The 14,624-nt window shown below is 47.3% G+C and overlaps 1 protein-coding gene across 1 annotated transcript in view; it reads left to right on the top strand.

Annotated features, from left to right (window-relative positions):
* The window catches only part of EVC2 (EvC ciliary complex subunit 2), a 195,952-nt gene that overhangs the window by 12,505 nt on the left and 168,823 nt on the right, over window positions 1-14,624 (top strand). Inside the window, exon 6 of the mRNA XM_023737957.1 lies at window positions 4,457-4,510. Within this exon, the coding sequence (XP_023593725.1) occupies window positions 4,457-4,510 (54 nt within the window). The remainder of the gene's footprint in view (window positions 1-4,456; window positions 4,511-14,624) is intronic.

Here is a 14,624-nt window from a genome sequence, read left to right on the forward strand (position 1 = left end):
TGAGTCGCCCCTGATTCATGGCTGTTGTTAGCGATCGTTGAGTCGCCCGATTCATGGCTGTTGTTGTTAGCGATCATTGAGTCGCCCCTGATTGATGGATTGATGGCTGTTGTTGGGTGCCATTGAGTCGATTCTGACTTATAGTGACCCTATAGGGCAGAGTAGAACTGTCCCATAGGGTTTCCAAGGCTGTAATTTTTACGGGAGCAGATTGCTAGGTCTTTCTCCTGTGGAGCCACTGGTGGGTTCAAACCGCTGACTCAGGGTAACCCCTTGCAAAACAGAATGAAATGCTGCCTGGTCCTGTGCCATCCTCATGATTGGTTGTGGATTGGACCATTGTCATCCATAGGGTTTTCTTTGGCTGATTTTCAAAAGATCACCAGGCCTTTCTTCCTAGTCCATCTTAGTCAGGAAGCTCTGCTGAAACATGTTCAGCATCACAGCAACACACAAGATTCCGTGACAGACGGGTGGTGGCTGTGTATGAGGTGCACTGGCTGGGAATTGACCTGTCTCTCCTGTATGGAAAGGAAGAATTCTACAATCTCTGTTGGTTCATTACTTCATTTATTCATTCTGTGGTGTCATGGGCTCAGGGCTCTGACACACATTGCCACGAACTCGTTTCCATGAGTAACTCTTCTTGTGACCTTGAGTAAGTTACTTGCCCCCTCTGGGCCTCATGCAGGTTGTTATAAAGATAATTTGGACATGTTGTCAGGAGGGACCAGTCCCTGGAGAACGGCATCATGCTTGCTAAAGTAGAGGGTCAGCAAAAAAGAGGAAGACCCTCAACGAGATGGATTGACACAGTGGCTGCAACAATGGGCTCAAGCATAACAATGATTGTGAGGATGGCACGGGGCCGGGCAGTGTTTCATTCTGTCGTACATAGGGTTTCTGTGAGTCAGAACTGACTCGATGGCACCTGACAACAACAACAACAACAAGTGATCCATGGATGTTGACTTCTTGTCCTGTGTCTGGCACCTTGTAAGAACTCAACGAGTGGTTGCCATTGCTATTGGTAGTTTCACTTTTCATTTACCTCTTTGTTAATCCATTTATTCAATAAACACCAGCTGATTTCCTGTTGTGTGCCAGGTGCCAGTACACAGGCTGAAGGAGGTGTGGTCCCTGTCCCCAGGGAACTCATGCTGTAGTTCCTTTTGTCATTTATGCTGACTTCAGCCCCTGGAGACAAGTACTGTTTAGCAGAGGTGGGAGATGAGGAGCAGAGCGTGACTGCCTGAGGTCACATGACAGCATTGGAACTGGACCTGCAGCTTCTGGCTCCTTCCACTTCTGAGACTGCAGGGCCTGCTGGGGCATCTCTGCTGCGATAAGAAAAAAACGAGATAAAATGAAAGATTATAAAAAGATAAAGACCAGAGACAAGAAAACGATACAAGACTGTTGGAAAAGTCATATTTCTCAGAAAATAATTAAGTACAAAGACAGAAACAGAGGAGAAAGAAGGATAAACATAGAGATAGTGTAGACCAGAAGAAGTGTAATCAGTGATGTAGGAGGAAAGGCAGGGCAGATTATTCAATAGGCAAGGTAAGCACGATGCTTACCTTGCTTACCAGATCATCTGTAGTGAATGATTTCACATTTTTTCACCACATCAAAGATTCTGCTTCTGGGTATGGCTGGCATCTGTCTCTCTCCCAACCCCACAGCACCCTCCTACAGAGTCAAAGCCTCTTTTCAAATTTACAGTCCCTGACGGGTAGATGACCCAGTAAGCAAGGTAAGCATGGGCTTACTTGATGTGGTGAAACCCATGTGGAGTTGCTCACTGCAGATTTGGAAGTAAGCACAAGTAAGTCCTTGCTTACCATACTTACTAGGTCATCTGCCCCTGAAAAGGAGACTGAGTGTCTGAATTTCTTGGGGCCACCACAATAAAATATCACAAAGTAGCTGTCCTGGAGAAGGATATCATGCTTGGTAGAGGGTCAGCAAAAAAGATGAAGACCCTCCATGAGATGGATTGACACAGTGGCTGCAACACTGGGCTCAAACATTGATTGTGAGAATGACGCAGGACTGGGCAGTGTTACGTTCTGTAGTACGTAGCGTTGCTGTGATGGTTAAGATTGTGAGTCATCTTGGCTGGGCTGGATTCTCAGTGTTTATATATGATCACTCCCATGATTGAATATGCTGTGAGTAGTCAATCAGTGGAAAGGGAGTTTCCTTAGGGATGTGGCCTGCATCTGAATATAAGCAGACGTTCTGGTTTTTTACTTACTCTGCATCCTCTGGCTGCCTCCTATTCATCTGACCTCCAGTTCTTGGGACTTGAACTATCAGCTTATCTGCTGAACTTGGGATTCATGGACCTTCACAGTCTGTAAGCCGAGCCCTGCTCTCTGACCTGCTGATCTTGGGATCGCCAACCCATGCAGCTACGTAAATCAGGAGAAACTTTGCGGTCTTGCCTGCTGATCTTGAAATTTGTTGATCTTCACAGCCTGTGAGTGGGAACCCTCCTCTCCGACTTGCTGATCTTGGGGTCACCAGCTTCTGCAGCTGCATGAATTGGGAGAGGCGTCTACCCTGATCCATGGACTTGGGATGGTCTAGCCTCTACAATCACAGGAACTGTTTCCTTGATATAAATCTCTCTCTAGATATATTTATATGCTTTACTGGTTTTGCTTCTCTAGAGAACCCAGCCTAAGACAGTCACTATGAGTTGGAACTGACTCGATGGCACCTAACAACAACAGCAACAGATGCCTTTAAAGAAAAGAAATTTATTGTCTTAAAGTTCTGGAGACCCGGAGTCCAAGTCAGGGTGTCGGCCATGTTGATTTCTTCTGAGGGCTTTGAGAGAGGACCTGTTCCATGCTTCTGGTGGCTGCTGGCGGTCCTTGGTGTTCCTTTGCTGCTTGCAGGTGTAACTTCATGTGGTGTCTTCCCATGTATGATCGTCTCTGTGCCTGTCCTCTTCTATAAGACACCGCTCAGGAGGGATAAGGACCCGGCCTATCCAGTATGACCTGGTTAACCGATAGTGTCTTCAAAGAAAGACCTTATTTCTCCAAACAAGGTCACATTCATCTCATACAGGAGTTAGGACTTCAACATGTCACAATTTAATCCATAACACCAAGTAAGTTAAAATAAAAAATTAAGATAAGGCAATAGTTTGTAGTCGGAAGCCAAAATGAAACCAGAAACCTCCATCTCCTCACACAGAGCTCTAATGTGAAGCCCTGACGTACCCGGGTGGGACAACAGGAGGTGTAACTCTGGATGGGCAAACCTGGGCATGGGGCCCGGCCCCCTCACTCGCTCCAGTGTGACCTTCCTAGCTTCATCACACCCTGATGTTGCCCTGTCTATTAATTTGATTCCTTGTTTGTGTATGATATTGACTCTACTACCTCCAGCCTCCCCCCTGCCGCTGCCACCAGATTGTCAGTTCCACATGACCTCATCTGTCATATTCATGGCTGTGTCCCCAGAGCCAAAATTAGAGCCTGGCACATATCAGGTGCTCAGTAACTATTTGTTCCACCACACTTCCATCTGTTTGTTCGTACTGGGGTTGCTTACCTGTTGCTGTGATGCTGGAAGCTATACCACCGGTATTTCAAATACCAGCAGGGTCACCCATGGTGGACAAGTTTCAGCAGAACTTCCAGACTAAGACAGACGAGGAGGAAAGGCCTGGTGGTCTACTTCCCAAAGTTAGCCAGGGAAAATCCTATGGATCACAACAGAATATTATCTGATATAGTGCTAGAAGATGAGCCGCCTAGGTTGAAAGGCACTCAGAATACACGGTGGCCGCAACAATGGACTTGAGCATACCAACGATCACGAAGATGGCGCAGGACTGGGCAGCGTTTCGTTCTGTTGTACATGGGGTCGTCTTGAGTCGGAGCCAACTGGACGCAACTAACAACAACGTATGTCCTCAGTCACAGAATGTGAGAAGGCATTAGGATAGACCCATAGGGAGCTGGTGTTTGGGGGGAAGGGGTGCGCTGGAATGAAAGGGGAACCCACATAGTCCCAACAGAGTCCAGCAGTTCTCTCCACCTTACTTGACGGAAGCCGATGTTCAGGGAGTTCCAGGAACCAGCTCCAGGACGCACAGCTGGGAATCTTTGGGGTCAGCACGCAACACCGTCCTGCCTGACTCCAACCCCAAGTGTTTCACCACTTGGCCAAACTGTCAGTAATCTCCTTGGCTATTCGGGAAACTGGTGTTTGGACCCCACACATGCCTTCAGTAGAGAAGGAGAGGTCACGATTCTGCAGATCTTTCCCCCAAAGGGGCTGTAAGACCTCTGCAAGTCCCCACCCCCTCCTACAGCTCAAAGGCCTGTTGCAGCTCCAGACAAGGTGGGTTGGAAATTATCAAATGTAATCTGATGTATCAGAGACTCCAAAAACTGTTGACCAAAGCATTTCCTTTTCTTTTTTCTAGAACAGAACACAGCTCAAAGCCCTTTTCACCATCACAGCAGAGGAAAAGATAACGGTAAGGGTAAGATAGGACTTGCACACTGTCATTATGCCAGTGTGTCTTCTGTGCCTGTGGGGTGTGGGCCTCTTGCCTGTCCTCAGAGCCAAGGAGGGGGGCCGGCAGCTGGCCTTGGCACTACTGGCGAGTGTCAGGCTGTGGACTCTGTGCTGTCTTTCAGGTCCCCAGCGTGGCCTGAGGGGGTGTGGCTGGTTTACCATCGTCTGTACCCTAGTGGAGCTTCTAGGGGGTGCAAACTGTTAACACACTCAGCTGCTAACTGAAAGGTTAGAGGTCTGAGTACACCCAGAGGCACCTCAGAAGAAAGGTATGGCAATCCACTTTCGAAAAATCAGCCATTGAAAACCCTATGGAGTGCAGTTCTACTCTGGCACATGGGTGGGTTCAAACCTCTGACCTTTCAGTTAGCAGCCAAGTGCTTAACCACTGTACCACCAGAATTCCTTCCCCTAGAGTTCGTGCCCTGAATTCGGACTTCTAGCCTCCTGAACAACGAGAAAATAAGTTTCTGTTTGTGAGAGCCACCCACTTGTGGTATTTCTGTTATAGCAGCATTAGCTAACTAAGACAGATGGCTAGTGTGTCAGGGGTGCCCAAGACCACCCTGAGCCCTGGTGATTCTCTAGAACTCCCAGGACTCAGGAGATAGTCGTACTGGTGGCTGTGGTTTCTTACAGTGAGAGCATAGAGCAAGACCAGCACAGGGAAGAAGCGTGTGGGGCCGGGTCTGGGGAAACCAGGTGCGAGCACCCAGAATTCTCTCCCCGTGGAGTCACCCAGGACCGGCTGAACTCCCCCAGCAGCGAGCTGTGACAACACAAGTGAGATTCTCTACCAGGGAAGCTCGTTAGAGACTCAGTGCTCAGGGTTTTCACTGGGGGCTGGTCACGTAGACACCTCCTGCCTGGCACGTAGCAAGATTCCAAACTCCCAGAAGGAGAGCAGCTGTTTGGCATAAACCACGTTGTGTGTGCCAACAGTTTAGGCCAGTGAGCCACTCTTCTCAAAAAATGGTGGGGGAAAAAACATCAAACCAAACCTGCTGCTGTGGAGTCGATTCTGACTCATGGTGACCCCATGTGTTACAGAGTAGAACTGCTGTATAGGTTTTCTTGGCTGTGATCTTTACGGAAGCAAATTGCTAGGCCTTTCTTCTGTAGTGTCCCTGGGTAGGTTTGAACCACCAACCTTTAGGTGAGTAGCCAAGCGCAAACCATTTGTGCCACCCAGGGACCTGAAATGGTGGGAAACTTCCCCATGTCCAAGTTCTAGACATCAACCAGGGGTCAACCTTGCCAACAGGCGTTTTTAGGCATAGCAGGCTGTTATGGATTGAATTGTGTCCCCCCAGAATGTGTGTCAACTTGGGTAGGCCATGATTCCCAGTATTGTGTGGTTGTCCTCCATTTTGTGATGTGATGTAATTATCTTATGTGTTGTAAATCCTAACCTCAATGATGTAAATGAGGCAGGATTAGAGGCAGTTATGTTAATGAGGCAAGACTCAGTCCACAGGATTATGTTGTATCTTGAGTCAATCTCTTTTGAGATATAAAGAGAGAAGCAAGCAGAGAGGAGAGGGACCTCCTACCACCAAGCAAGAAGAGCCAGGAGATCAGCGCATCCTTTGGACCTGGGGCCCCTGCGCTGAGAAGCAACTAGACCAGTGAAGACTGATGTCAAGGACCTTCCCCAGGACCGACAGAGAGAGAAAGCCTTCTCCTGGAGCTGGCACCCTGAATTCGGACTTCTAGCCTCTTAAACTCTGAGAGAATAAATTTGTTTGTTAAAGCCACTCACTTGTGGTGTTTCTGTAATAGCAGCACTAGATGACCAAGACAGGCCAGCTGTGGGAACTCGACATGGCTGGTAAGTGTTAGAGCCAGGACTTGAACCCAGGCAGTTTGGCTCCAGAGCACCTGCTGTTGAGTAGTGGTCCACACTACTGCCTAGTGAGCCAGAGTCCTGAAGCAGAAGAGACAGAAATAAAGCCTGACTCTGGCACACAGTAAAACAATTGTCCTCACTGGTCTGTGGGGTCCCTGCTGGTGGGGCCACATCTGATACATCCCTGTGTCCCCACTGTGCCTCACCGCCAGGGACGAGTTATCCAGTAATCAAGGTATGCATGGGCTTCCTTGTGTTTACTTATTAATCTGTCGTGCACAGTTTCACCTGTTGTGCACCGCAGCTGTGCAATTGTGCACGACAGATTAGTAAGTAAACATAAGCAAGCCGTGCGTACCTTGCTTACTGGTTAACCCGCCCCTGCAGTAAATTACTGCAGTGACACTCAGCAGTTAAATGTCCCTTGATTGATCTGATTGTCACCTGTGATGGTGCTTGCTGCTCAGTGGAGGAGGTGGCAGGTGGCAGAGGGATAATAATAAAAGGCCAAGGGCATTCATAGAGCTGATATGTTCGAGCTGGTTCCCAGCCCTCTGCTGTGGATGGAGGTGAGCAGTACCCAGGTCCTCGGGGCTGCCCATGGCCCGTACATTGCCTTCAGGAGACACAAGGAAAGGGGTCCCCTCTGGGGTGCAGATCCAGGGGTGCAGGGCTTGGCAGTGGGACGAGGGCTGGATTTTAGTCCCCATTAGAAGCCTTTTGGAGGTCTGGTGGTGCAGTGGTTAAGAGCTCAGGCTGCTAACCAAAAAAAGGTCAGCAGTTTGAATCCACCAGCTGCTCCTTGGAAACCCTTTGGGGCAGTTCTACTCTGTCCTATAGAGTCGCTACGAGTCGGAATCGACTCAGTGGCAATGGGTTTGGTTTTTATTTTTTGGTTTAGGAGCCCTTCTCCAGGGACTGATCCGTCCTGATAAAATGTCCAAAGTATATGAGACGAAGTCTCGCCATCCTTGATTTGAAACTTTATCTCAAGTACTTTGGACATGTTATCAGGAAAGACCAGTCCCCGGAGAAGGACATCATGCTTGGTAAAGTAGAGGGTGATCGAAAAAGAGGAAGACCCTCAACGAGATGGACTGACTCAGTGGCTGCAACAATGGGCTCAAGCATAGCAATGATTGTGAGGATGACGCAGGACTGGGCAGTGTTTCGTTCTGTTGTACATGGGGTCGCTATGAGTTGGAACTGGCTTGACGGCACCCAAGAACAACAGAGCCTCGTGATGCAGTGGTTAAACTGCTCAGCTGCTAACACAAAGGTCAGCAGTTCTAACCTACCAGTCATACTGTCGGAGAAAGATGTGGCAGTCGGCTTCAGTAAAGATTCCCGAAAAAAAAAAAAAAAAACACCAAACCCACTGCTATTGAGTCAATTCTAAATCATAGTGACCCTGTAAGACAGAGTAGAAAGTGCCCCATAGGATTTCCAAGGCTATAATCTTTACAGAAGCAATCTTGCTCTTTCCACCTCTCATCCACACTGCAGCTGTCTTCCTTAAGACCCAAACCTACCTGCTCCCATTGTCTTGAGGGGCTCCCATTGTCTGCTGGATAAAGCCCAACACTCTCAGTGTAGTATTCAGGGTCCGTCAGGAAAGTTGACCCCACCGCCTGTCAGTCTTTCACACTGTGGTGGCTTGTGTGTTGCGAGGAAGAAAGGCCTGGTGATGTACTTCCAAAAATTAGCCGATGAAAACCGTATGAATCACAGCAGATCCGACTTCTTTGGACGTGTCATCAGGAGTGATCAATTGCTAGAGGAGGACATCATGTTGGGTGAAGTAGAGGGCCAGCGAGGGTGAGGGAGACCCTCAGTGAGATGGATGGGCACAGTCGGTGCAACAGTGGACTCAAACATACTGGCAATGGTGAGGATGATGCAGGACTGGGCAGCATTTTTGTTTTGTTGTACATGGAGTCGACATGAGTTGGAGTTGACTCGATGGCAGCCAGCAACTATCTCCTAGTGCCATTGGGTTTTCCTGTTTTACCTATTTCTCTGGTTTTGCACAGGCTGGTCTTTTCCTCCTTGCCTTCCGAATTCTCGAGCAACTCATAAAATCTCTCAGAACGCCATCTAACTTCTTCACTGTGATTCCCTAGCACTGCAGTTCTGCTAGGCGCCCCCTAGCTGACTGGTTGCGCCCTCTGCTGGGATCCTTGGCTCTGGACTCTCTGTGAAGCCCTTGTCATTCTCTATTGAGATTATTCTGGTTAGCACCTACCGCGCTATTGTTGACATCAGAATAGAATTTTTGTCTTGGAAGAGACTTTAAAGATGACCACGTTTTACGCAAATAACGTGCATCAGTGGCGCTCACGAAAATACCTTGCAGGGGGAGGGAATGGCCGACAAACATAGAAGGTTAGCGTTATTTGTGTAAAAATATGGTACCTAGTCCCACTTCCTTATTTTATAGAGTAAAAATCTCAGGTCCAGAGAGGCTCCAGGAACTGGCCAAGGTCCCACAGCTTGAGGACACCCTTGCAGAACAGAATAATGCTCTAAAAGTTGTCTAATCCAGCCTCATTCAATAGACTGGTAAATTAGCAAAGCTGAAAATCAGCCAGTGAGAACCCTACAAATCACAACAGAACATTGTCCAGTATAACGCTGGAAGATGAGCCCCTTAGGTTGAAAGGCACTCAAAATACAACGGGAAGAAGAGCTGTCTCCTCAAAGTAGAGTCGACCTTAATGACGCTGATGGAGTCAAGCTTTCAGAACCTTCATTTGCTGATGTGGCACGCCTCAAAATGAGAAGTAACAGCTGCAGACATCCATTAGTAATCAGAACGTGTGTGAAGATGGCACAGGACGGCAGCGTTTCCTTCTGTTGTACGTAAGGTCGCCATGAGTTGGAGCGAATCCACTGGCAGCTAGCACCACTGCCTGTGTGTGATTCCCTCTGATCTCTTACTCTTGCCCAAATTGCCAGCTGGGAGGCCAAGAGGCAGTCTGTTCTCAGCAATGCCCCTCAAGGGCTGTGGGACAAGTCACTGCCTTGTTCTTGGATATTTAGCTCAAAGTAAAGGATTTGAACTAAATTCTCCTAAAATCTCTTCCAGGGAAATCATCTTCCCTTTTCTTCAAAATTTTTCATTTTAGGGGTTTGGGATGTGTTATTTAATTTATGTATATTACGGACATTCTGAGGGAACAACCCCCCCCACTTCCCCTCCCCCCACATACACTCATAGAAGCTGGAAGAATAAAACAACCTTACCTCATAATCCCGCCACCCGAGAGAACCATTGCTAACGTGTTGGCGTCTTGCCTTCCACGAGTCTGTGAATATATTTATTACATAATTGAAGTCAAACTGTGTAAACAGTTCTTGCTCATCTTTTTGTCACGTGATGTTGGACTGCAAGCATTTAAAGCCTTCCTTTTGAAAGGCCTTTTTGTTCTAGCATCCTTCTTCATAGGTGCAGTGATAGAACTCATCAAAGGAGTCTGCTGCCAGCTAATGTGTGATTAAAGAGGTGTGAATTCTTTTTCAGAGAAAAGAGGAAGGAGAGAGGGCTCTGGAGGGCGGGGAGGCAGGGCTCGCTAGCCACTTCTTTTGCTTTATTCTTAGACAGTGACACTTAAGGTAAATATGTTCTTTGAAGTCTGTGCTTGTAACGATCATCAGTGGAATTTGACTGTGGCATTTTTAGGGGACTCTCAGAGGATACCATTAACTTGGGGCTGGTTTCTGGTGCTCTAAGCTGCTTAGATTTCGGTACTTCTCACTGTCGTGGTGGGTCCCACCAGCACCCAGTTTCCCAAGCAAGACACTCAGGCACATTCTGTCCTTTGCTTTGACATCCACACCGTTGCTCAGTCACCACGTCCTGTTGATTCATTCCCCTAATATTCCTCTAACCTGTGCTCTTCCCTCTAGCCTAATAATAGTAGTGGTGGTAGGAGAAGTAGCAGTGGTGGTGGTCGTAGTCGTAGTGGTAGTAATAGTAATGGTAGTAATAGGAGTAGTCGTGGTAGTGGTGGTGGTGGTAGTAGAAGTGGTGGTGGTAGTAGTAGTAGTGGTAGTAATAAGAGTAGTGGTGGTAGTAATACAGTGGTAGTAACAGTAGTAATAGGAGTAGTGGTGGTAGTGGTGGTGGTAGTAGTGGTAGTAATAGTAATGGTAGTAATAGGAGTAGTGGTGGTAGTGGTAGTGGTGGTAGTAGTAGTGGCAGTAGTAGAAGTTGTGGTGGTAGTAGTAGTAGTAGTAGTGGCAGCAATAGTAATGGTAATAATAGTGGTGGTGGTGGTAGTTGTGGTGGTGGTAGTAGTAATATAGTGGTAGTAATAGTAATGGTAGTAATAGGAGTAGTGGTGGTAGTAGTGGTAGCAATAGTAATAGTAGAAGAAGTGGTGGCGGTGGTGGTAGTAGTGGTGGTGGTAGTAGTAGTAGTGGTAGCAATAGTAATGGTAGTAGTAGGAGTAGTGGTGGTGGTGGTAGTAGTAGTGGTAGTAGTAGTAGTGGAAGTAATAGAAGTGGTGGCGGTGGTAGTGGTAGTGATAGTAATGGTAGTAGTAGCGGTGGTAGTGGTAGTAGTGGTAGCAATAGTAATAATAGTAGAAGTGGTGGTGGTAGTGGTAGTAATAGTAATGGTCATAGGAGGAGTGGTGGTGGTGGTAGTAGTGATGGTAGTAGTAGTAGTAGCAGTGGTAGTAGTAGTAGTGGTACTAGTAGTAGTGGTGGTAGTAGTAGTGGTAGCAGCTCAGATTTATCAACTGCTTTCTGTGTGCTACAACCCAATGAAGTAGCCACTATTTTTGGTGTGTGGTAAAATACCCATACAACATTTACCGCTAGTTCGTGACATAGTCCATTCACAGTGTTGTGCAACTCTCACCACTATCTAGTTCCAGAATGTTTTCATCACCCCTCCACCTAAAAAACAAACAAACAAAAACAAACCCTGACCCATTAGCAGTCACTTCCCAGTCTCTTCTTCCTTCAGCCCCTGGCAACCACTCATCTATCTACGGATTTGCTGCCTATGGGTATTTCATATGAATTGACATTATGTGTTACGGGATGAAACGTTGCCCGGTCCTCCGCCATCTTCATGATTGTTGGTATGTTGGAGTCCGTTGTTGTGACCATTGTGTCCATCCATCTCACTGAGGGTTTCCCTCATCTCGGCTGACCCTGTAGAATCCTACAGTATGCAGCCTTTTGTGTCTGCCTTCTTTCACTCAGCATGGTATTTTCAAGGTTAGTAGTAGTGGTGGTGGTACTAGTAGGTTCATTCAAGGTTCATGCATGTTGTGTAGCAGGACTTAATTCCTTGTTTTCACTGAATAATATTCCATTGTATGGATAGACCACATTTTTTTACCCATTCATCCATTGATGGACATTTGGGTTGTTTCCTGCTTTTGACTCTGCTTTCAACATTCACGTACAGGTTTTTGTTTGAACACCCGCTGTTTTCAGTTCTTTGTCTATGCTTCAGTTCCAGTTGTGGAACTGTATTTAAGTTACTGAGGAATGGCAGGTACTATTTTTATCTTCATTTTTCAAATGATGAAACTGTAGCTTAAAGAGGTGAAGGCTTCAGCTCCTGCGGTGTGGTCAGGGGAGGAGCTGGGAGTTGAACCCTGTCTTAGTCATCTAGTGCTGCTATAACAGAAATACCACAAGTAGATGGCTTTAACAAAGAGAAGTTTATTCTCTTACAGTTCCATAGGCTAGAAGTCCAAATTCAGGGAATCAACTCCAGGGGACGGCTTTCTCTCTGTTGGCTCTGGAGGAAGGTCCTTGTGATGCATCAGTCTTCCCTTGGTCTGGGGGCTTCTCTGCCCAGGAACCTCAGGTCCAAAGGACACACTTTGCTCCTGGCACTGCTTTCTTGGTGGTATGAGGTCCCTCTGTGTCGCTGCTTGCTTCTGTCTTTTATATCTCAAAAGAGATTGGCTTAAGACACTATCTAATCTTGTAGACCTCATCAGTATAACTGCTGCTAATCCATCTTATTACATCATAGTGACAGAATTCACAACACGTAGGGAAATCACAGATGAAAAAATGGTAGACAGTCATACAACACTGGGAATCATGACCTAGCCAAGTTGACAGACATTTTTGGGGGACAGGCACAGTTCAGTCCATGACAAACCCCCAAGTAGGGCTAGAGTTCACAGTCTTGACCCGCACACTGTCTTGCTTCCTGCAGCCTGTCTCATGCCCTTATCATTTCTTCCTTGGCTGTAACATCTGGTTTACCTTCTGCAGGCTGAAGTCCATGCAGCAGCCAGAGACTTATTGTTAAAAGTCTGGTCTTCCATGTTACTTAGCCCCTGGGTGGTGCAAATGGTTAAGCACTTGACTATGAGCCGAAAGGTTGGTGATTCAGACCCACCTAGAGGTGACTTGGAAGACAGGCCTGGCGATATGCTTCCAAAAGGTCACAGCCTTGAAAACCCCATGGAGCACAGTTCTGCTCTGCACACATGGGTCGTCATGAGTTGGAATTGACTTGATGACAGCCAACAAAAATCTTGTTACTTCCTAACTTAAAACCCTGCAGTGATTCTGATTGCCCTTAGGATGGTATCACAGATCCTCAGCCTGCTCTCCACGGCCCTGGGGCCACCCGCCCCCTGCAGGTCTTTGCTCATGTCCCTCTGCCTGGCTCACCCTCCTCCTGGTCTGGCTCCTTTCCACTCTGCCCATGGGTCAAAAAAAAAAAAACCTGTTGCTGTCAACTTGATTCTGACTCATAGTGACCCTATAGAACAGAGGAGTACTGCCCCACACAGTTTCCAAGACGGTAAATCTTTATGAGAGTGGACTGCCACATCTTTATCCCATGGAGTGGCTGGTGGATTCGAACCACTGACCTTTCGGTTAGTAGCTGAGTGCTTAACCACTGCTCCACCAGGGCTCCAGGATATGTATATTAAAAAAAAAAAAACTCGTTGACGTCGAGTCGATTCCAACTCATAGCAACCCTATAGGACAGAGCAGAACTGTCCCATAGGGTTTCCAAGGAACAGATGGTGGATTCGAACTGCTGACCTTTTGGTTAGCAGCTGTAGCTTCCCATAGCTCTTAACCACTGTGCTACCACGGCTCTGCCCATGGGTCACTTCTTGGAAAATCTTCTGTGGTCCCCTAGGTGGTGCAAATGGTTTTCACTTGACTACCACCCTGAAAGTTGGTTTGAACTCACCTAGCAGTACCATGGAAGAAAGACCTGGCCATTTCCATCAGTAAAGATTACAGCCAAGAAAACCCTATGGAGCAGTTCTACTCTGTAACACATGGGGTTGCCATGAGTTGGAATCAACTCAAAGGCAATGGGTTTGGTATTATTATTTTTATTGTTTGATCTAGGTTAGGGTTCACCTCTCCTCTCTCTTCTGATCTTAGCTCCCCAGCCTCAGTCAAACTGTCACACTGTGTCACTGCTGCCACCTCACCTCTCCCTCTGAGAGACGGTGAGCTCCTTGAAGCAGGGCCTTCCAGCACCCAGCACAGGGCTCATCAAATCAGTAAACTAACTAGACGTTAGGAAAGTATATCACCACGTCCAAACACCGGGTCAAACCTGGCAGCCCAGTGTGGTGTATCCACTTAAATAGGGAGTTTCAGCAAACAGAATCATGGAAAAGCTTGGTTTCTGCACCTGTGAGGCAGACATAAGAATTCTGAATTTGAAGAGTTTGAAAGGGAGTAAGGCCTGGCTTTGTGGTAAAAGTTCAATAAAGAGGTTGATGCTTAAGGGTAAATTTGAAGGGATTCCGATGGCTTTTGGGCAGAATCTCAGGAATTCTCAAATCCTGTCCTGCTAGGCATTCACCCCCAAAAGGTTCCTTGGAGAGCTGAAGACTCAGAGTGCGAATCAAAATGTTAATAGTGGCACCAACCCCTGGTGCCCTAGTACAGGGCTCCTGGTAAAAGGCTAGACTGGAGCCTGAACCCTAGAGAGGTGGCCGAGGTGTGATGGCCACTGGCCTAGGCTCTGAAGCCAGACGGCTGGGTGTGACTCCTGGGTCCACTGCTTACTAGCTGGTTCTGTGACCCGGGGCAATTTATTTAACTTATTTGTACCTTGCCTTTATAATTTGAAAAATAGGAATTAAAACAATGCCAACCTCATAGTAAGTCCCTGGGTGGTGCAAATGGTTAACACCCTTGACTGATCACCAAAAGGTCGGTGGTTTGAGTCTACCTAGAGGTGCCTCAGAAGAAAGGCCTAGCG

Source organism: Trichechus manatus, unplaced genomic scaffold, assembly GCF_000243295.1.
Source record: "Trichechus manatus latirostris isolate Lorelei unplaced genomic scaffold, TriManLat1.0 scaffold00111, whole genome shotgun sequence".
Taxonomy (NCBI): domain Eukaryota; kingdom Metazoa; phylum Chordata; class Mammalia; order Sirenia; family Trichechidae; genus Trichechus; species Trichechus manatus.